This window comes from Eublepharis macularius, chromosome 7 (assembly GCF_028583425.1).
Source record: "Eublepharis macularius isolate TG4126 chromosome 7, MPM_Emac_v1.0, whole genome shotgun sequence".
Taxonomy (NCBI): Eukaryota; Metazoa; Chordata; class Lepidosauria; order Squamata; family Eublepharidae; genus Eublepharis; species Eublepharis macularius.
Genome location: NC_072796.1, coordinates 40226023 through 40248890, shown reverse-complemented (window position 1 = coordinate 40248890; position 22868 = coordinate 40226023). Strand labels below are relative to the sequence as shown.

Sequence of the window (22868 nt, the reverse complement as noted above, 5' to 3'; positions counted from 1 at the left end):
TCATATTTTGTACTCGGGGTCTGTACTACATTTGCGAGTTCGGGCAACGGAAGGAGAAACGTTTTAAAAAGGCTAGGTATCCAGGGTGATAATGCCCTCTGAAGTGATTTGGGGAACTACTGCACTGATTTGAGAGCAGTGACAAACACTCTCCTCCCTCCTGTCAACCTCACAGCGGTTGGGCCGATTGTTCCAGGGCACGACGGGAATTGAAGTTTCCCCTTGTGCCCTCTCCCAGCACTAGTTAGAACCCTTTCCTATATTAAAACTACATTTCCCAGCATGAACTTCGCCACAGCCGGCCTGACGAGCAAAGCCATGTCCGGGTGAGGGGAGGCTACGCTCCCCCACCGCCGGCTCTTTCTGGCGGCTGCGTTGTCAGGGAGGGGGAGAAACCACTTCGTTGCTTGAGGAGGGGGAGCTTCTCCCCCTCCCATGCAGGGAGCTATGGAACTGCCGGTGCCCAGGCGCGGGGCTGGGCTGGGCTAGTGCGGGGCTGCTGTCCCGCTGCCTGCTGGAGGCTGCCTTTCGCTGGTTCCCCCTTCCAAACCCTGGGCGGAGGATCTTGATTTTTCTTCTTTTTTCCTCGCTCCTTTTATGTTTTAACCCTTGAAGTCCAGCTCATTCCCATTGGAACTCTTTGCCTCTTGATTGTTCGCCGGAACTAAGCCTCAATGCTTGGCTTTCTGTGAAATCCCTCTAATTCTCCCTCGACGGTTGCAACGATCTGTTTTATTGCATTAAAAATCCTCTCTCATCAGTCCTCTCGCTCCCCGGCGGCGGATAGGGATGTTGCTGTCGCTTTCCTCTTCCTTTTCTTTGCGGATAATTAAAGGCAACGCTGAAGACCGAAAGAGCCCCAGCTCCTAACTGCGAAAATGTGGCAAAGCATCGGCTTGACCCTGCTGGTGATCGTGGCCACGTTGGTTTGCGTCCTGCTCTTCATGCTTTGTGGTGAGTAGTATGCCCACCTCCACGGCCAAGTATTTGTCCTCATGTCTCTGGCTTTTATTAAGCCCTCCCCTCCTGCGTTCTAGCAAAAAGGGCTCAGCGATCTCTCCAGCTTTCGCCACCTCTGTTCTCCTTTATTATTTTTGAAGTTTAAAAAAACCAAACAAACACATTTGAAGCTTTTTTAAGGCCCCAGTTCATTTATGCATGCCAGATTTCTGAACCGTGAGGTATATTGGGGATGAATACTCAGAGCAGACATCCATCAATGGATACGTTTTAAACCTGTTGCTTTAAAAGTTACTTGGGGGGGTGGCCTTGGATAGAGAATATGTTTTGTGGGATGAGGGAGTCAGGGGGAGGGATAGGATTAAATCCTGCCTTTCCTCTGGTATGAAAATGTGAACAGTTATTGATATGCAACTACAAGCACGCAGGTGAGAAGAAAAAGTTCTAGGACTCCCCATTTTCCTTATTTAGGCAGAGTTAATAAGTAATACATTGCTGTCAAATTGGCTTTCACTTTCCATATGCAAAAAGCTAATGCTGGCAGTGTAAAAGGCTTTGAAGATTATGCTGCCTCTTCCATATGTTTCATGTTGATCGTATTTTAATTCTGCTGGAAATGGGATGTGAAGAACTGAAAGGAGAAGAGCTGATGCAATGCCTCCAGTTTTTTATCTTGATTTCTTTTCAAAGGACTAAGGACAGGAAGCAGATAAGAAGCGCTGTTGTGGTGGAGAGTGTGCCAGTTAGAATCTATTCGGGTGCTCAGGGAGCGGTTTCCCTCCCTTAAACAGCAGGCAAGCATTGCCTTTACTGAGGAGGAGTGTTATCCTTCTTGATTCTGTGCTAGAAATCAATGGAAGCAAAATCTGTATTGTTCATAAACTCCAATAGTGACCCATGGTTATTTAAGTAATCTTTTGGGTTGGGCTGAAGACAGGTGACAGGTTCTAGGAGTGTTAAAACATTCTTTGGGGAGGCCGTCCTTGCCCAAGAGTCCATGTGCTCGTCTCCTTTTGTCTTGCTCAAACAGGTTTGTCAATTCCTTATTTTTTAAGCACTGCAAATCCTGTTTGACCAGGCTGTATATTGGGATATGTGTGTGCACACTGCCACGAACGCCTCTGTCATAACGTCTTCACCGTTCTTGACATCATTTTCCTCCGTCTTTCCACTCCCTTCGGCACGGCCTGCTTGAGATCTGAGGATGTGGTGGTGTGCTTCTCAGCACGTGGGTGAGGACCCTCGCTTGCTGGGTCGTGAGCCCCTTAGGACCTCCCGTTTTTGCCGCTAGTGCTCATGAAGAGAGATGGAGGGTGCCTGCCTCCCCCCCCCCCCGCATCCACTGCAAGGAGCAGCAGGAAGGCAAGGCGAGGTCACTAAGAGGTGGAGAGGATCCCTCCATGGTTTTGATCCTTGGCTTATGCCTTACTATGGCACACCTCCTGGTGTTCAGCTTGGGGTGACTGCCCCTGTGCTGCTCACAGCCCTGGCCTTGACACGGCTGGGGTCACAAGTTGGAGTCCCCTCTTCCTGCCTTGGGACTCTGCGGACTGTGACACCCCCTGCTGCAGCCCAGTGGGTTTTGCCACCTGGGATTGGGGGTTAAAGTTGCTTATGGGGTTTGAGAGGGTAGACCCAATGGTGTTTCCTTGGAATAATGACTGTGTTGTTGCTGCAGGTTCAAGATTCATAACCCACGTGTTGACCTTGCTGAGTGTCAGTCCTTGCCTGAATGAATATTTTATACTCTATATATGCATTGAAACAAGATCGTATTTCTAGGAGGAGGTTATTCAGTGTGCCGATGTTTTTCCGTATTGTAAAAGCAGGTTTGATAGTATAAAAGGCAATTTTTAAAACTTCAGCAGCCTAAGAAGCCTATTTTGATGTTAACCTTTTCCTGGATCCGCCCCCTCCCCCAGCAGCCCTCTCCTTTCTTGCTGGGTCTCCTGTGCACCATTTCGTTCTTTTGCTTCGGAGCTGGAGGGGTAAGAGGTTTACTGCCACCCCTTCCTTATTTCTCCTGTCTTCTCCCACCGGGTGCTTGTCTAGCCCGCAGCACATCCGCAGTCACTACCCAGCGTTTTTTCAAAGTGCATATGGCAAGTGCCTTAGGTAAAACCTGTAGAGGCATCTCATGAGACCCAGGACTCTTGCAAGAGGTTGGAGGCCGTGGCTGCTGCCACTCTTAAAAAAAAGGAGTGCATCCCTGCTCCCCTCCTATGCTAATCAGATTATCAACCCCAGTTCATGTCCCCCCTGGAGTATCTGCTGGACCCAAGTTTAAGCAGTACTAGTCAAGTCTGTTGCTTTGCAAACACCATCCCTAGGAACCTTGAGCTTCCTCTGAAGCTTAGCAGAGGCTCCTGAAGGAGATAACAAGAATTCGAAGCCGTGCTTCCTTTGGACAATTTTGCTTTCTCTTAGAGTTTTTTTTTCTTCTTCTGTGGTGCAAGCTCTGGAGGAATCAAGTGTGTCCGTAAGGGGAAAAGCCAAAACTGACAACTCTGGCTGGCATCCTGCATATATCCTAGAACTGGGTAGGCCAACTTTTGGCCCAAGAGCTGGTTGTGGTGGGGGAATGCAATGCCTACCTGTGAATATGCTGGCTGGCCAGCCAAAAAAAAGGCCAGGGTATGGGGTGGCGTTGGAGAGTGAAAAGTCATACTTGGCCAGAAACATTTCATTTGTTGTAAATAGATCTGATTTTTTTAACACATGACTCTACTGGCCTCAAAGAAGGCTCCATCCGAAGGGGAATGGGGTGGTGGCACCATGGCTTCTGCTCATCAGGAAGTGGCACTATCCTTGTAGCCAGTGCCGGGCTCATAGTTCAAGTACACTGAGCAACAGCACTGTGCGGTACAGCTGCAGTCATGAGTGTGAGCTGCTTGAGGTGGGTCCAGTTCATGACATCACTATTCTGTGTCCAGCATCCAGAGTGCAGCTTCGCTATCTCGCTTCAACTAGGCCCCTGCCTTTGGGATAGAGCAACAGAGCTTGCTGCTTGGCATGGTGTGCCGTCCACGTAAGAGGTTAATGTGAAGAGCAGTGCTTTCATGGCAGACTGTTTCAGAGGACAGGAAATTTTGAAAGGCAAGAGCCTTATTCAGCTACTTTGAGAGAGTCTGCTCTAAGCCAGCATTTCTGAAACGGGGTCATAGGCTTTTGCAGTTTTATTGATTTAAGTAAATTCTTCCTTGGATGCCTCAAGGAAAGGTTATAAAACAGGCAGGCTTAAAATGCACAAAAGTGATGGCTGTCAAAGACCCGAAGGCCAAAATTCATGCGACAATAAGTTGATGAGTCACCATAACAAGTACATTTGGACTTGCGGATCACCATACTCAAAAGGCTGGGAATCGCCGCTCTAAGAAACTTCCACATATGCCTGTCCTCCTATTTTTTGAACTTTTGAGAAAATCATCCTTCACCCTTCCCAGCACTCTTGTGGTGTGGGAGTCTTCTTAGTGCTTAACTTTGGTCTGTTTTCCTGGGGTTTGAAAGCATTCATGTCTTCTGCCTGTTCATATGGGTGATGGGAGCTTTTCCGAAATTAATGTGGGCTTGTGGATGCAATGGTAAGTCCACCGTGACCTCCTTGTACTGTAAGAATTTCACACACTCACAAAAGAATCTGCATAGGATGGCAAAGAGGTGGGTGGAGGCAGCTAATCAGGGGTGGGAAAGTACATATTGACAAGTGAGAGAGCTGGTCGCATTCATGTGAGGGTGCAAAGGACATGCCCCCTGCTATGAGAGCAGCAGCAAGCAAGGTGGGGAACAGGTGAGAATAGTGTCCGGACACACCTGTTCTCACTTTGCTCACTATTGCCACATCTCCCACCCCCACTTCTCCCCTTTCATCTGTTGCATGTGCAGAAAAGCACAGAGGTGATCAAATGGGCTCTTGTGGCCTAGAAACACCCTCCCCCTTCCCGTCACCCTCCATTTCTCAGCATGTACAGCTGTTGCTACGCTCACAAGAAGGCATGCATCTTAATGATGTCAAAACATTCAGTTTGGCAAAATAACTGGAAGATTGCATGGCCACGTGTTTGTGTTCTGATACCCACGTATATGGTGCAATGAGAAATATTTCATCACTAGACAAGACCTATGGACTTGCAGCATTCAGTAATCTTATTTTGTTTCCATGCTGTCATTAATAAATATTTTGACATGAATGGTGAGAGAAACTTGCTTATTTCAGTTTAGAATGGGTTAGTTCTGTGCCTTTTCACTGCTTTGGAGAATTCTCAGAAAATAAGCTTGGATATGCCTGGTCCATGGGGCGCTTCTCCACTATTGCAACCCCCTTTCCCTGCCCGTTTTCTTGCCCTACCCACTGTTCCCAAAACCTAAGGGTTATGTGGGATGGAGGACCATCAGCCAAGAGGACTTGTAAAAGCAAAAGTCTTTCCTTAATTTACCAGCTCTTTACAATGAAGGCTTCGAAATGCGCTTAAGCCTTCTTCTGTTGGTGGGAGTCCTGGAAATTGTAGGGGGTTTTCTTTACATTCCTCCTGGTCAGAAAGAATGAAAATGACACACCCCAGAGTTAATATTGGCAGGAACAGCTTAAAAACATCCCCTCCTGTCCTCCAGCAACTTAATGTGTTTGTGAAAGTGTGGAAAGGAGTTTGTACTTCATTTATACCCCACCTTTCTTCACAATGGGGACCCAAAGCAGTTTTCTTCATTCTCCTTTATCCTCACAACAACCCTGTGAGGTAGGTTAGGCTGAGAGAGGGCGACTGGCCCAAGGTCACCCAGCTAGCTTCCATGGCAGAATGAGGATTCAAACCGGGTTCTTCCAGATCTTAGACTCTCTAACTACTACACCGTGAGAAAGGGGTGTGGGGTGTTGTTTTCTGTGGCAGCCCTGAGGGGTTGTAATATTTTGCTGGGAGAACTTGGGCCTGTCTTTATCTGTCAGCCTAATCCACCTCAGAAAGTTGGCCGCTTGAGGGACTCTTCTAGATCAGAAGATGATCTAGAAATGAATAAACAGGGGTTATTTCAAGGGTGGAAAGATGGGTGATTCTTCTGTGTACTTCCTGAACTCCTTTGAGGATAGAAATGTGATACACAAGAAACCCCATTGAATCCATTGCGTGACAATCCAGTCCTGTTTGCTCTGCTTCATCGAGAATTGCCACATAGGGTCTGATGTATACTAATTTCATGAAAAAGCTAACAGTGAACTTACAGTTTTTGCTGTGCACTGAATTGTGAAACAATTGAATTGGCTACTTAATACGGTCCTCCACTATTATAATTAGATAGGTGGTCCAAAACTATATTATTTTTAGCTGTAGGACACATACAGTCCCCCTAGAGGTGGCCTTTTCTTCAATGTGCTCAATGGATGAGAGTTGTTTCTGTGACTCTTGCAAATGTAAAAATGGGGGTTGGGGCTTGATGCTAGTTCATTGCAAAGCCCACCTATAAATCATCCCATGTCTGCATCATTCAGCAACGTAGTCCAAGAATTAAGTTGTGATAAGGTTGTGGCGCAATCACATTTGGGCCCTGTGGCACTTGGTCTCCCTAATTTATTCTGTCTGTCTGTCTGTCTGTCATCGTCTGCCTTTCTCACTGAGACTCAAGGCGGATTACACAGTGTGAGATTAGTACAGTCAGTTTCAAGGACATTTCCATAAACAATGCCATAAGGCAAATACAATTTTACAAAGACATAGCATTAGTAAGAATCCAAGACTGAGTTGAAGAAATGAAACAGAACATAAGCAATTCTAGGACTGACATTAGACCATATGAGCAAAAGTAGCTCATAGGAGCACATATTTAAGACAACAGATAGTACGTAAGGCAACATAGTAGTAAAGTCTGTGGTCCTTAACTCATTAGCGAAGCATCTGAGAGCCCCTTCCTACAATACAAAAGCCTTTTTGAATAATTTGGTTTTGCATCGTTTGTGGAAAGCTAGGAGAGTGGGGGCTCTCCTGACCTCCTCAGGAAGGTGGTTCCACAGGGTAGGGGCCATCACAGAGAAAGCCTGTGTACGGGCTGCTGTTGATTTCGCCCATGTGCAGCCTGGCACCTGCAGGAGACCCTGTTCAGATAAGCGAAGCTGCCGTGGAAGAACGTAAGGAGAGAGGTGGTCCTGTAGGTATGCTGGGCCAAGGCCGTGAAGAGATTTGCATGTGATAACCAATACGTTGAACTGAGCACGATAGCTGATAGGTAGCCAATGGAGTGACTGCAGAATGGGAGTTTTGTTCTTGGCTCTCTTGTCTTCTGCTGACTGATTCCAGTCCGGGCTGAGTTCAGATTCCTAACCCATACAATCAGCAGAATCAAACGGTTCAAGCTTTTCCTGAATGGCACTGTTGCAAACTGGAGCAATCAAATAGTTGAATGTTCTCAGTCTTTTTAAAAAATGCATATACAGAACTGGCTTCAGGAAGAAAAGCTCGACGGTACTGAATACGCCATTTTTCTATAAGCAGTGTATTTATTTTTATGGCAAAGTGTTCAAAAATGCAAACCTCTCCTCTCTACCCCACCCCCCAATGCTGAAATCAATTTTGAGTCTAGCAAAAGCTCTTGCCCCGCTTGATTTGTTCACAACGGCCCCATTTTTCCAGGGGTAAGATTAAGCTCAAATAGGGTCAGGGTTCTAGTTCTATGTGGTGTTGTGCAATGTGTTTGGGGGATTTTTGTCATTAGCTGTTGTCCTCTTAAGTTCTTGATACAAGCTGGCTTCGAGCTGCTGCTGTGCCAGGAACCCGTAAAGCAGTCTGTCTGTTGCCCCCAGGCAATGAACTGAGGTTGCCTCAGACTAAAAACAGAGTTCCATTTCTTTCTCTGTCTGTTTTACCTTCACCCGCCCCCATTGATCACATCCTGCCTTCAGTTCTTGGCTTCTACCATGACTGATACATCTTTGTATGCTGAAGTTAGGTATTTTTTCCCCATTGTCAAGAACTCCTTTCACAGGAAGCAGTGGTTTGTGCCCCTGAAGGGTTTTGGCAGCTGCAGTACAACACACCTGTTCTTTTAAAAGAGCAAGCCTTTTCACTCTGCCATTACAAATAACACGCTAGATCTTAAATCTTGCAGTAAGTTGGGGGGCGATACTTTCATCTGTCCATTAAATCATTAAAAAGCTTTGAACGTTTTGCTAGCATCTTGTACGGATACGGTATTTGCTTTCCCCAAACAACAATCTGTTACATGGATCTTTCATGCAGCAACAGGCAGATGAAGGGATTGTGTAAAACGACACAAATTAACAGAATTGTTTGGCTGGCAGGTGTTGAAGCATTTGAATGATTTAACCACTAGCTTTCAACTGCGCACATTTTTACTTCCAGCTAGGCTGGCCTTTTTGACAAATGTTGCTGAAATAGGTTTTTCTTATTTAAAAAATGGCCTGGGTAGATTCATTCATATTTTACATTAATTTTAGAGCGATGGTTTTCATGCTTCGTTTTATACAACTGGCTCAGAGGCTGTGATTTAATCAGTTATTTTAATTGGTTATTATTTTAATATAGTTCCATTCAAGGGGGGGAGGGTCAGGGAAAAGAGGTGGTGGAACTCTCAAGCGGGAAAGGAGGAAGAAACACACAGGATTCTTTGAAATCATATTATTTTCAAGCACTATTGCTGAATATTTTCAAGAGATGCTGGAACTTCATTCCCCCGCGTTCCCCCTGGAAAAAAGCCCTGGTACTAACTAGCACCTTCTAATTGAGCAACAGAGTGCATTAAATGTTATTTTCAACTGGAAAGTAAGAACACATTTTAAACTGATTTTTAAGGTCCAGTATATCTCAGGCAAAACTCTTTCAAGTCTCTGTGATTTCAGTGGGAGAGATCCGAGCACATTTGTTAAATAACTGTCACTGAAATCAGTTGGTCTTAAAAGTGGTTAACAGTGATGGGGCTAGGCTCTTAGTTTCACCAGTGAAAAGTTATTGTGCCCTGACCTGGGTAGCCTAGGCTAGCCCAACCTTGTCAGATCTTGGAAGCTAAGCAGGGTAGACCCTGCTTAGTGCTTGAAAGGGAGACCACCGAGGAAGTCCAGCATTGTTCCACAGAGGCAGACAGGCAATGGCAAACCCCTCTGTTTGCCTCTTGCAGTTGAAAACTTCAGCAGGGGTCACCATAAATTGGCTGCAACTTGATGGCCCCTTACACGTAAGGTTATTGCAGCTGCCTGAAAAACACCTCCATGTCATCTTGTCTTATTTATTGGATTCTGTTTGTTTTTGCGAAATTAGTTGGGAGCAGCCACCTATTTGACTTGAGCATGTAAGAAAAAAATCTATATTCTTCTGCCATGAATATGAAACGCATGAAAAAGACGGTGTTTTTGAGATAGAGGACTGAAGGAAGGGGAGCCATCTAACAATCGGACACTATAATCCCTGTTAAAATTTTCAGAATACGACAGTCTGCTGCAGCACTTAATCTGGGAGTTCCTGTAAAGGTCCATAAAACTGACTAGAGAGCAGGCTGCTTTGTAGCTTCCTAAGGAACTGTTTCCTTCTCTGGTGAGGAGGTTTCTGGCAGCATGAAAGGTTGGTGGGTTTTCGATTATCTACTGGACAGTAGGATAAACTATTCCTTTCTGGATAGGTCCCTTCTCTTCAAAATCGTGTGTTGCTATCTGCTGCTAAGCCAGTTTCTGCTTTACCGCTACTTGTGTCCTGTTTATATCCGCACTTTTTTCTCTGTCCAGTAACATGCAATGGTAGGTTAGCCACCTAATAGTGCCTTTCCCCCTTTACTGTTCCTTTCAGATGGCCTTGGACTTCTCCACCGGTATGTGTGTATATGTGTCTTACAGCAGCCAATCTCTCCTAGTGGATTGTTGTAGATGTAGGACATATGATTTATATTCACAAATAACTTTTTTGTTTTAACCTTCTCTAGGTTGGTATGTGGTCTGGCAGCTGTTCTTATCCAAATTCAAGTTCTTGCGGGAACTGATAGGAGACACGGGATCCCAACAGGGAGATAATGAAATTGCAGAGCCAGAAAGTGAACAGGATGCATCATCCCTTCTGCAGAGGAGTAGGCAGAAATCAACGCGGCAGCGAAAGGCACCAGCAGAAGAAGCAACTTAAGGTGGACAATATTGGGACAATACTCAAGTGACTGGTGCACACTAAAGCTGTTTGGGTTTGTTCCACTGATAGAATGAATGAAGAAGTAAAAATCATGAATTCCTGAACTCTTGGAATGAATGATTTGTATGCTGATTTAGACAAAGATTTTATTAGAAAACCAAGTGTACTAATGAGTTATTAGAAGAAGGCAGTTCCACGTGTCCCGGGGTGGAGATGGTAACTACTGTACCTGTTTGTTGATGGCTACTAGGCCTAATGTTTTGCACCCATGTAAATGTGCTACGCTTCTGAAATGGAAACGGTCATTGTCTACTTTTATAGGACTGCAGCTTATTGCAGGTAGTCTTTAGTGTAATTCATTTAGAAGCTCTTATGGAATTATATGTATTCTTCAAACCTTTTCCTGAGATGAAAGGGTATCCTTCATTGCAGAATGGTTTTTAAAAGGGGTACCCTCCTACAAGAAAACCAGTTTTAGGCTAACATAATGACTGACTTAACTGGGTACCAAGAGTTGGTATTTAGTTTGAATGCATGACAGCTTTCAGGTTTTTTGAAAAACCATTATGGTTTTGCATGTGTGTGTATTCCATCAACACCTTTTGTTTTCCCTACTAGAGAGGAGGGGAACATTTATTACAGGCCATTATATAATGGTATTTTAAAAGGCATTAAACATGTGACTCGGTGGCTTTAAAATGAATTTTCTTTTTGCATTGTTTGCACCAAAATTAATTGAAGCTAGTTACAGATATATGGCGAAGCTCTGGGGGGGACCTTTGAGGATGGCCTCATTTTATTGCCAATTGGTGAAACTGGTACCTTTGTAGTCGGTGTTCCTAGCTGAACTAGCAGTTTATCAGCTGAACTAGCCTTGTGAACTTGTGTTTGATCTAGACATCAAGCACTAATGACAGTAGCTTCAGACTAGCTTGGAAACTGTAATGGAAGACACTGATACTGACTTTAACCTGGGGAGAGTTCAACAACAATAATGATACTGGGACAAATCATGCCTCGCTTCTTGAACTTCAGGATGCATCTTGCCGTGTTATGGTGGCTTTCTTCTAGTTCACTCCCCTTCCTTGTGGGTCTGCTCAACAAAGCACTACAGCAAAGTGTCTTAATGCTTCATAGCAGCTAAAATCAAGTCCTTGTGATGACGGGAGCTCTAGACCTGCTCTCTTGAACTGCAATTTTGAGTCTTATATCCAGGTGAAGAGCCATTTTTTGTTCTTTTTTTAAATCTGTGGACCGTTTGGAACATCTGGAACGTGTCTTGGGATCTGAAGACAGTATTCACTTTCATAAGTAGGTCATATTTTTTCATGAAGTTTTAGTGTTTGGATCTATAGCAGCTGCCCTAACTGTTCCTTTCAATTATCTTCGTTGTTCTCTGTCTTAATTAACGTCTGTTGGAACACACAGTGTTCCAATTAATGTCTGTTGGAACACACTGTTTCACACATGGCACAATTTTACACATTACATTTATAGACGTGTAGCTGTGTTTTATGTGTGCAGTGGCTTGTAGCCTTTCGATATGAACATTTTGCTGATCAAAGCCATAGGGTCATATTGGTAAGATTTTTGTGACAGGATTCTTGCAGGTGGAGATGGTGGTAGCAAGAAATGACTTGAAATTAAATAATGCCAGGTGTTTTCAGACTGATCAGCCTCATTTCGTTCATTTCCCCTTCCCTGTTCTTTTCATAAGTGTTTGCCTTATGTTGTATGGAATGGGCATCCACTTAAGAAAGTCAGTCATTTTATGCAACCTGAGACTCTTTTTGGTGTGATGAAAGATTTTCTCTGCTATCAGACTCCACAGATTGAATTTTGAGGAGCTGATCCCTTTTCTGTGCACTATATTTTTTTTCTTCTTAATCAGTTATGCAGAAAAGTTTTTGTTTAAGGAAAATATAACTTTTAAAGGTGAAAAGAGCTTTCATAAAACTGTGTGTGCACAGGTTGCAGCTTGGTTGTACCACATTATCCCCTCAGTTAGAAAACTACTATTGATTGTCTCCTCTGAAGGAAATAACTCACAAGCCAGTTCTGAGGGCAGAGTTGAAAATTTTGGAATTATAATACAACCTAAATGTAGTGAGGGTAACATTCAAAACAAAGAGGCGTAATGATTTGATACTGGGTTAATGAGGACTGAGGGGAAACTGAAGTGGACCTCTTTAGTGCAGGAGCCTTGATGTAACATTAAGTAATATGGATGAAGGACTCTGGGGAAGCTTGTTTGCTTGCGACCTTTCTGACTAGGTTGGTTCTTTGTTCAGGTATCTGCTGTTGTAGGTATTGTAGAAAAATAACCAACATGGTTCCATGAGTAATATTGCTACCACCATTTTGGTATTGCTAGCAATGCAGCTGCCAATACCATAACCCTCATATCCCAATGTTCTTGCATTACATGACTGGTCCAACATTAGATGGTTTCTGTATCAGGCAGTATATCATCTTTTATAGATCTAATACAGTGCTGTGTTTTCAGTTTTCACCATACTTAATAATAAATAATAATAACATTCGATTTATATACCGCCCTTCAGGACAACTTAATGCCCCCTCAGAGCGGTTTACAAAGTATGTCATTATTATCCCCACAACAAAACACCCTGTGAGGTGGGTGGGGCTGAGAGAGCTCCAGAGAGCCGTGACTAGCCCAAGGTCACCCAGCTGGCTTCAAGTGGAGGAGTGCGGAGTCAAACCTGGCTCTCCAGATTAGAATCCCACACTCTTAACCACTACACCAAACTGGCTCCCACCCAACTGGCTCCCAAACTTAACAAATAATGGTTGACCATCATGGAAGGTTTATTGTGACCTTGTGCAGTTAACCATAAATTCACCAACCTTCTCTTCTAAAAGACCTGGAGTAAACATTGATGTCGTTCAGAGTTCTTGAAAGAGTAGGAGAAGAACCAGGCATGCCTCCTTAGTTTTGGGCTACTGGCTTCTCCTTTCCTTCCATAGTTAGGATATGGCATGTAATACTATTGCTTTTCTCCTGAATCGTGGCTCTTTCTTTCCTCTCTGCCCACTCTAAAATGGAGTTCAAAAGCTAGGGAAAGGGCTGCAGGGTCATTGAGTTGGGGCATTGAAAATGTGAAGGTCATTTGGCTTCCCAGGTGCCAAACTGGGTAAGAAGATGACAGCTAACAAAGCCAAGCAGTTTCATACATCTCTTGCATTTAGTGTGACACAATGACTGGCTCATGAAAAGTATTACTGCTCACCCACCTGTATTGATGTGCCACGGTTGAGAACCTGAAACTGTCTCAGGAATTTGCTCAAAGGTAACATTACTCTGTGCAAGTGGCAACTGCAGTTCCCCTTGGGACTGAACCCGTCATATAATTTGAGAACACAGCCAAACAACAGCACAGCAGATAAGCTTGTTAAAATAGGTAGAATTTCCATAAGGTGTAAAAAAATATTACACTTTAATGCACAGCAGATTTTTTCCCCTCGTTCCAGATAGATGTTTGCCTCTGCTGATCTCTCTAGAAAAGTTACGACTCAGTGCCTGACTTTGGGGAAATATAACAAGGCCAATACAGACAATCGGGCCCTTCCACGTAGGACATGATGTGCAATCTGTATGTAGATCACTGCATGCAACAGTGAAACCATGTGCACTTTTACTTGTGTGCATGCAGGTGTGCATTGGCTGGACATGTAACTTGCATGTTTAATGCTTTGTAGGAACTTAGTCATTTTCAAAATAGCTTTTATTCCCAGGTTCCACTTCAATTTCAAACTGTTTCATATAGGATACGTAAAAAAAAATAGTAATTTAAAAATATTTTAGAGATTGCCAAGCACTTACTTCTTTAAATTTTAAAGTACTAATTTTAATGTATATGTAGAGTTTGGATTTTTTTAGATTTTAGTGCCTCCTAGTGAACATGGTATTTAATTAGTTTTTACCTGACGGCTACAGATAGTCAAACCATTTCTGGAAAAACATTGAGCATGCAACTATATATCTGTCTTTGAAATCAAAGCCACAACGAAGACTAGTAGAACAAGTATATAATATGGTTGAAGATTAAAAAGTATATTACATTTATAATTAGGAGAAGAAGTAAGACAGCTGTACTCTTGCAGATAACACCCCCAGAGACACATGCCCCATTTTGGCTCAGTTTAACTATGGAATCTTCATCTCTCTGTGCTGCAATGAAAATGCCATTCATTTCAGAGCAGATCAAGGTACAGAAATGGTGAGTCAACTGCTTCAGTAAATGATGGGCAGTTCGTTTATGGAGCACGGTCACTGCAGGCATTGGCAAGAAATGACACAGGCTGTGTTGTAATTACAGAGCAGCTTAGGGTGGGTTTTATATGGAGCTCTGTGTGTTCCAATGTCACTCTTGTCCCCATTGTAGGTAGATGGTCATTGTAACAAATGTAGCCTCCTGTTCGTCATCCATATTTATTGGTTAATGTGTATTATACCAAATACTTCTATTTTTTAATGAGTCTATCATGTTAACTGTTTTATTTTTCTTTCTTCAGACTGCACCAATACCCTGACAGAATGTAAATGGACCCAACTTGACAGGGGTGCCCAAACTCTGATAGCCGGATTTTTGGGACCTTTATTCATAGCCTGCCACATTTCGAAGACTTGGGGCTGGGTAACCAAAGTATAAAACTCCCAACAGAGTTTTTAAAAAATCCTTCTCGGTCAGCTTAAATTGGAGGTCAGAAAGCGTGCCGAAATGCTTCTTGCAGTGATTTTGATCTTGGAATCATGTGTCAAAAAATCAACTAGAATCATTACTTTTGATAGTTTGCAGTACTGTAACGCAAACAAGAGAGAAGAGGACTTCCAGAGGTGCTAAGAAATAAGCTTTTATTTTAATTACATAATGTTGACCATTAGATTCAGTAAATACCATGGCTCAGTGGTGGAGAACTTGCTTTGCATGTAAGAAGTTCCAGGTTCAGTCCTGTTCCTCTCTAGTGAAAGGGTCTCAATTAGCAACTATTCAGTCAGGCCTTTCTCTCCCCCAAAACCTAATCACAGCACAGGGAACTCTGTTTTGAATATAAAGACCATGTGGAGACTGAAGTGTTAAATCCCTCTTCCCTTTCCACATGTCCCTGATCCAAATAAAAGCTGTGCAAACTATCCTTTAAAGACTGATAGAGATCTGTGATCTGTCATGTATGTGAGTTCCTCATTGTTACTTTATTCTTGGGCTTCCTTTGATGTGATCATGTTAGCAAAGTTACTACAATGAAGACGAGTTGGGCTTGGTATTTCACCACGAGGTGGCATCTTTTGACCAGGCTTAATAAAAAAGACTGATGACTGGTTCTGAAAAGTGTTCCCCCCGCCCCTCTCTCTCTCTCTCTCTCTCTCTCCTAAAAATGAAGAAATTTAAGAGGGGTAATCTATTTTTTAAAAACCCGAGCTAATAATAGATGTACAATGTCTCAGTTTGGCTGACAAAACAAATGACAGTCCATACAGGGGCCCAGACTGAATGTCTGACGTTTTCTTATATGTTACTCATAGGTCTTTTAGTTCGTTGAAACACAGATGATGTTATTGAGCAACTTTTGTGGTTCGGTGACTGTACTTCTTTGAGACAGAACATTTTCCAGCTGTTCTTGCAATAGAGAAGACCACAGCCATGGATGGGCTGGGATTTTCAAAGTAGTACATGCTGGGACCATTCTTTTGTAACCATTATGTACAAACTTGGGCTGATAGAAACATTACTGAGGTGGTACAGTCCTCTGTACCACAGATGCTAGGACAGTTGAGTCAGGTTGAAAATGGGTAATTAATATGTGGCTTTGGCTCCACTCTAAAGTGGTTTGGGGTTTTTTTCATGCTTTTCAGACAAAATAATGCAAAATTGTAAATTAGAATGATCTTCTAAAGTTACATGAACTCAAACATCAAGCAGACCAAATTTACTTTCGTACTGGTAATTCAAAGAATGTTGACATAGCAACATATCTACACTGTTGAGTCTTTACAGCAGATCCATAAATGAGTTTAGTTTATTTATAGAGTAACTTTCTGGTAAGAATAAGTCCCCAAGGCAGTTTATAGCACAACACAATAATAATAATAATTGCCATTGTAGTGTAGTGGTTAGAGTGTCATAAGATGTGGGAGATCCTGGTTGGAATTCCCACTCTGCCACGGAAGCTCACTGGGTGACCTTGGGCCAGTTGCACACACTCAGCCCAACCTACCTCACAAGGTTGTTGTGAGAATAAAACAGAGGAGAGAACAATAATACAAGCTGCTTCGGGTCTCCATTACGGAGAAAGGCTACAAGCAAAACAGATAAATAATAGTAAAAAAACCAGTAACATTTCTTTTAAAATACAAACTAAAATACCACTTTTTATCCATCACACTTGAAAGTCTGCCAGGAAAGGCAGATTCTCACGCCTGTCCAGAAGGCCTTAAAGGAAGCAACCATTCTCACCTTCTGCAGAAGGGAGTGCCAAAGTTGGGGGCAAATGAGGAAAATGTAATCTTAATACACCTACAGGGAATATTAAACTCAAGCCCAAAAGAGATGTAAAAGATATTTTTCATGAACACATTACCTCCCGGATTTTATCAAGAGGACAAGGAAAATGTGGACTGTATCTGAGTCAGTGAATAAGTGGAAGGGATCTTGCTGGCTACTTCTTCCCAGTGTGGCACATTTCAATAACCTCTCTTCCAAGCCACTTCCGAAGGTTGGGGATCCTTGGAAATTGCATGGAGTAGGACACTAATGATTTTCCTCGCTGCTTGCCACAGTCTTTACATCTTATTCTTCATTGTTTCCAGGAGTCTTGGGAGTGGCTTTGCCAGTGGGCTGTATTGGAGAAAGGAAGGCAACACAAACCCCTTCTGCAAACTCACTCTCTTCACAGGAGGGGTGGATTCAACCCAGTATAGCTTTAATTCCAAGTCTTGGTATAAACTGGTAACAACATTTATGCCACCAACAGCTGCTGCAGGAGTCATGCAACTGTTGTTTACGTCCATACGGTTTAATGTTTAGTCTTCAGCTTTTAAGACATATTGAACAAAGGCCCCAACTCTCCTTGTTCACTCAAGGAGTCCTCTCTATTCTCAGATAGGCGTCGGAGCCAGCAAAAGCTGGCTATGTATTTGTAAGAAGCTGAACTGTATGAATTAAAGAAATGACCAGCATATGTTTTGTGGCTTAAGTCCATCAGTGCTACACAAGCCATCTCTTTGATGCATCTGTCTCTGGTGTTTTCTTGGATGTCTCCTCTCCCCCATACTGCTATGACTTTTCCTCACAAACCTAGAAGTGATATCATCTGGAAAAGAAAGTTCCGGAATGTAGACGTCGCTCTTTGTTCTTCTGTGGCATTGTAATGGATGGTCTCAGCCAAGCTGGTAGCAGAGATTAAAAGGCAGAAAAGAAATAAAGTTGATGTTTTTTCACTAGTCAACTTTTTATGTATGTATGTATAGATACAGTGCTCCCCCCCCTCCACCCCCCGCACTCATGATGTTCACCACCTGGGGGACCCAAGCCTGTCAGCAGAAAGTAGTACCATAGATAGATAAAAAGCCATAGATAGAGATACATTTATGAGTTACTTAGATAAGGCTTTGTGTTGACAGAAAACAGAGGAGCCTCTTGTACCACCGTGACCATCGTAGCGCCCAGTTTCTGCACTTGTCAAAACATGTTTTAATTTTTTCATCCTAAGGGTGTGTTACATGAAAGTGGGAAAAAGTGAGCTGTAAATGTTAACCTAAAGAAATGTTGTTTTTAGCATGAACCCAAATGTATGGCATCCCACAGCTCAGGGCCATGTGAAGTGGTTTCAATGGCATTAAAATCAGCATCTCTCTGTGATGACTTCAGTGGAGAAACTTCTATGAGGGATCATTTTAAAAACCCTCAGCACAAGGGCAAGTCCTGATGTTTTTCTTGGGCTTGTTCACTCCCTTTCTACGGGAACGATCTCCCACATATAACATGAAGATGGACAAACTAGCCAAGATGCTGGACGATCCATGAGCTGATCTGCCTGTTTTTTTAAGCCACAGTGGGCCTTTGCAGAGAGCGTCATATCTCAAAACTGACCACCCAGACTATCACACTAGCTATGATTTACCCTAGAGGAGAACAAAAAGCAAGCATGATCTCCTAAGTACAGTATGAAGTTGGGCTGGGAAAGGAGAAAGCAGAACTTAAATGAAAATGCTCTCTATAACTCAGGTTCGAAGGTCCAGCATGTAGCAGTTAAGCGCATCAGACTAGGATCTGGGAGAGCCAGGTTCAGTTCTGCCATGGAAGCTTGCTGTGTGACCTTGGGCTAGTCACACTCTCTTAGCCTTACTTCCCACACAGGGTTGTGAGGATAGAATGGAAGACAGGAGAATTATGTAAACCACCTTGGAGTGGGGTAGAAATAAAATAAACATCAGAACTCTGTTCCTGCCAAAGGAGCTATGAGTGACACAAGATTTCCGTATGTGTTGTCATCTTGGTTATAACAGGCTTGTAGATAAAGAATTGCCTTCAGATGGACAGAACATATGTGGAGGCATTTTCAAACATGAGCTTGTAAAAAAATGCTGAGAGAGCAACTTTTTCCATATTTATTTGAAAGCTAGTTTTCAGGCTGTATATCCCTCACCCCTTCTCCATTCTATCCTTACAACAACCACCCTGAGAAGTAGATAAGACTAAAGAGGGTGAGTGGTTCAGTGTCACCCAGTGAGTTTCCGTGTTGGATGAGCTTCCACTTCTCTCAAATGCTAAGCTGTACTAGTTTGAAATGGAGAAGGTTAGCTTTTCTAGTAAAATTGGTGATGAAACTTCAAAGTGTAAATCATTGCTGTGGTTTCTGAGATTATTTATTTATAGTCTTCCTTTCTCACTGCTGCTTCATAGGGCTGTATAACATGCTGTATCAGATTCAGTGTGAGTTTTCCAGTAGCATCTTTCTAGACATCCTCCAGCTTTCTTTAGGTCACCCAGCATTGTGGTAAATGGCAGGGCTGGCTTCCATCCCAAGGATGGGAGAGGTTGACGAGGAGTAATCTTGTCAATAGCTTCACATTCAAAGATCCCACCACAGCCTCAATGGAGCATGTGTTTGGAATCCTAAAATTCCCCAGAGCATGTTGGAATCTAGAAGGATCCATGAGGCTTCATGGGCAGACCATTTAATGGGTCCCCCCCCCCCGGAGTATGGAAACCATATTCACCCCAGCCTTTAGTAGATAATGGTTGGACCATGGTTCAGGCCAAATCTCCAGTCCCAAAAGAAGACCTCCCTTCAAAGGCTCAGTGCAAAATATTATGTCCAAGGTGTGCGTCACTATCTGAGAAAAGTCCTGGGTTACCAAGGAACCTATAATATCCAGGCCAGCCCTGACAGGGAGCATTCAGCAGGCATCTTAACATAATAATAACAACAACAACAACAACATTTGATTTATATACCGCCCTTCAGGACAACTTAATGCCCACTCAGAGCAGTTTACAAAGTATGTCATTATTATCCCCACAACAAAACACCCTGTGAGGTGGGTGGGGCTGAGAGAGCTCCAGAGAGCTGTGACTAGCCCAAGGTCACCCAGCTGGCTTCAAACGGAGGAGTGGGGAATCAAACCCAGTTCTCCAGATTAGAGTCCCGCACTCTTAACCACTACACCAAACTGGCTGTCTTGAAGTCATCCAGAACAATCAGTCTCCAACACCACATCTGAAAGCATTTCTGCCAACTCAGAAATGGTGCTTGCTAATATATCTTTAGTTTCCAATGAGAGGAGCATACTGTCAATGCCAGCTATAGTTTGTAAAGAAAATCTGTGGAAGTTAAAGGACTCATAGAGGAGAATAGTAATACCTCCTCCCTGGCTACCAGTGTGAGCTTGATAGAGGACAGTATAGTCAGGTGGAATTAGTTGGGACAGACGTACCCTGTTTTCTTCCAACCATGTCTCTGTTATGCAAGCTAGGTCTATTCCCTGTTCCTGTAACATCCCAGCAAGGCATGCAGTTTCGTTCTTCACTGATATGGGATTGTATATTAGGGAAGAGGTAGGGGAAATAGGGGCCAATGTATCATCAACTTTCAGGGTACTGCAGAGATAGATAGGCAGCAAGCATCCATGCCTCATACTGGCTATCTTTGATAAATCCCACCCCCATATCTACTAGCTCCCATCTCCACTGGAACAGTATATTCACCATACATCCTGTTCCAGATAAAGATTGCCTATAAAACCACAAAGAAGCACCCCCAAATCCACACATTCAACATGCTAGGGACCACAGTGAACTCATACAATGCTCCATGGCTACAGATGTGATGAACTGATGTTAGCATCATCCAACTGGTGCTGTTTCCATCCCAGCTGCTCCTGGTCTCCAAGAATGTAACTGGTAGTACTCTCTCTCTTCTGAAGTGGAGGACCTTCCTCCACTCATTGCGTGAAATGGCTGGGCCCCAGCTGCATGCCCCAGGCATAATCAGATCATCTGTGGGTGAGGAACAATGAATAAGGAGTACTGGGCTGAACTAAGTGGATGGATGGGTTCATATGATAACTTCCATAAGCACACAAAGGAGTTGTTTACATCCCCCCTCTCCTCCTCCCCCCCCTCTCCTCCTCTATATTTGACCAGTTTCCTTCTGCCCTCCATGCATCTGACGAAGAGAACGTGATTCTCGAAAGCTTATGCTACAATAAAATTGGTTAGTCTTAAAGGTGCTACTGGACTCTTTTTGCATAAGCACACTGTGTCTGAAGTACTGGAAGTTTTATTTGAACAAAAGCAGGGCCTTCTCTGGACTCTGCTTAGTAGAGAACAAACAGCCCAGAGCCAGAAGGGAAAGTGAAACCAAACTACAGCACATGCTTTTTGGCCCTAAGGAATCAGGGGGAAATAATGTATTAATGTGTGTTAATCTATCTGGTTTTCTTCATAATCAACCAGACCTCCTGGGGCAGTCATCTCAGAGTTCATCTGTAGCCATTCTTGACCCCTGTCACCTGAGGGGGGCTGATCCTCAGTCACTCCTGATGTGTGAGGCTCTTCTGTGACTGCTGGCGATTGTTGACAATCCCCTGTGGTGGAATTGTCCCCATCCACTGCTATATCTGGGACATCCCCGCCACCCCTCAATGTTGGTCCATCCTGCATTGCTACTGCTATCCCTTGGCATACCTGATGCTGTGATGACATTCTGCAGATCTGATCCAGATACCTTTTAAGTATCTGTCCTGAAGCCAGCTGTACTTGAAAGGATACTGGACCTGTTTGCCCCCTTATCACCCCTGACTCCCATTCGCTCCCTCTCCCAAAAGCCAATACCCTGTCATGGTCCTCCAGCTGAAAGGCACAGGGAACGGGTAGAGGGGACCATCCATGATGAATACCTGCTTGGTCCTGATGCACTTTAGTGCCTACTGTTGGTCACAAAAAATCCAAATGTGAGCAGAGGGACCGACCAAACATAAGTTCTGCAGGGGAGACCCCAGTTGTGGTGTGGGGAGTTACTCAATACCGCAAGAGGAATCTGGCTAGCTGAGTTTCTAGAGGTACCTGCCCCATGTGTTGCAATCCCAGTTTCATGGACTGCACTGCCCATTCTGCCAACCCATTAGAAGAGGGATGATAGGGGGCAGTGTGGATGTGCCAAATACCATTGTGTTCCATAAACTCCCTGAACGTGGCCCCTGTGAAAGCTGGAGCATTGTCAGTGACTAAGATTTCCGGCAAACCAAAAGTGGCAAATATTTGTCTCAGCTGTCCCACTGTGGCCTCAGCTGTGATGGAAGACATTACTCATACCTCCTGGGCCAGTGCCAGTGTTTCTGGTGCCTAAGGCAGCTTCAGGGCTGTCGTTTCCCTTTTGCACATGCGCCCGCCCAGACTGCGTGATGATATCACTGCATGTGATGTCTCATGCAGGGCATGCCACTGGGATGGCACACGTGTCCTCCCAGCCCTCCAGCTCAGTTGCTCCGTGCGCCGCCCCGGCCGCCTGCCGCACCTGTCCCGCAGCTGTGTGCTGCTAATGGCAGTGGCAGCAGCACAGGGCAACTGAGCAGGAGGGCTGGGAGGCTGCCCACCCAGTTGTCCCGCGCTGCTGCCACCAGCATGCGCTCCTGGCCGGGCAAAGCAGGTGGCCGGGGAGGCGTACATGCATCCTCCCAGCCTTCCAGCTCAGTTGCTCCGCACGCCACCCCGGCTGCCTGCCGCACCTGGCCCACAGCTGTGTGCTGGTGGCGGCGGCAGCAGCATGGGGCAATTGAGCTCTGTGGTGCGCACCCCTGCCCCCGGCGCCCCCTCTGGTGCCTTAGCGTTCGAGGCAGCTGCCAGCTGGTCTCAATGGACCTTACCGGCCCTGTGTACCTCCAATGACTTAGTATGGCCGTCCACCACTACCATCAGCATTTTGCCCCTAATTGGGCCTGCAAAGTCAACATGTATGCTAGCCCAGGGTTGAGCTGAACATTCCCAAGGGTGGATCGGTGCAGCTGGTGGTGCTGGATGAGTGTCCTGACAATGGGCACAGGATCCCACCAAGTGCTCAATGTCGCAATTCAGGCCAGGCCACCAAACCAACCCATGGGCCACTCCTTTCATCCTGGAATACCAGGGTGTGTGCCATGAAGTTGGTTCAAAACTTGCCCTTTTAATTTCTAGGGAACTACCATTCTACTCCTCCACATGAGGCATCCAGCATGAAATCTTAGTTCCAATCGTCTGTGAAAAAATGGCTGAAAGATCTCCTCTCAGATGTGGGTAGGCC

General features: G+C 44.4%; 1 protein-coding gene across 1 annotated transcript; it reads left to right on the top strand.

Annotated features, from left to right (window-relative positions):
* Positions 1-311: 311 nt before the first annotated feature.
* Positions 312-10766, top strand: SMIM13 (small integral membrane protein 13). Its single transcript, XM_054985723.1, has 2 exons — positions 312-954; positions 9871-10766. The coding sequence occupies exons 1-2, from the start codon at positions 879-881 to the stop codon at positions 10062-10064; spliced, it is 270 nt and encodes an 89-aa protein (XP_054841698.1). The 5' UTR covers positions 312-878; the 3' UTR covers positions 10065-10766.
* Positions 10767-22868: the final 12102 nt, after the last annotated feature.

Coding starts and splice junctions, on each gene's coding strand:
- SMIM13 (XM_054985723.1), top strand. CDS start 879: ATGTGGCAAAGCATCGGCTTGACCCTGCTGGTGATCGTGGCCACGTTG. Junction 955..9,870: donor CCTGCTCTTCATGCTTTGTG/GTGAGTAGTATG, acceptor AACCTTCTCTAG/GTTGGTATGTGGTCTGGCAG.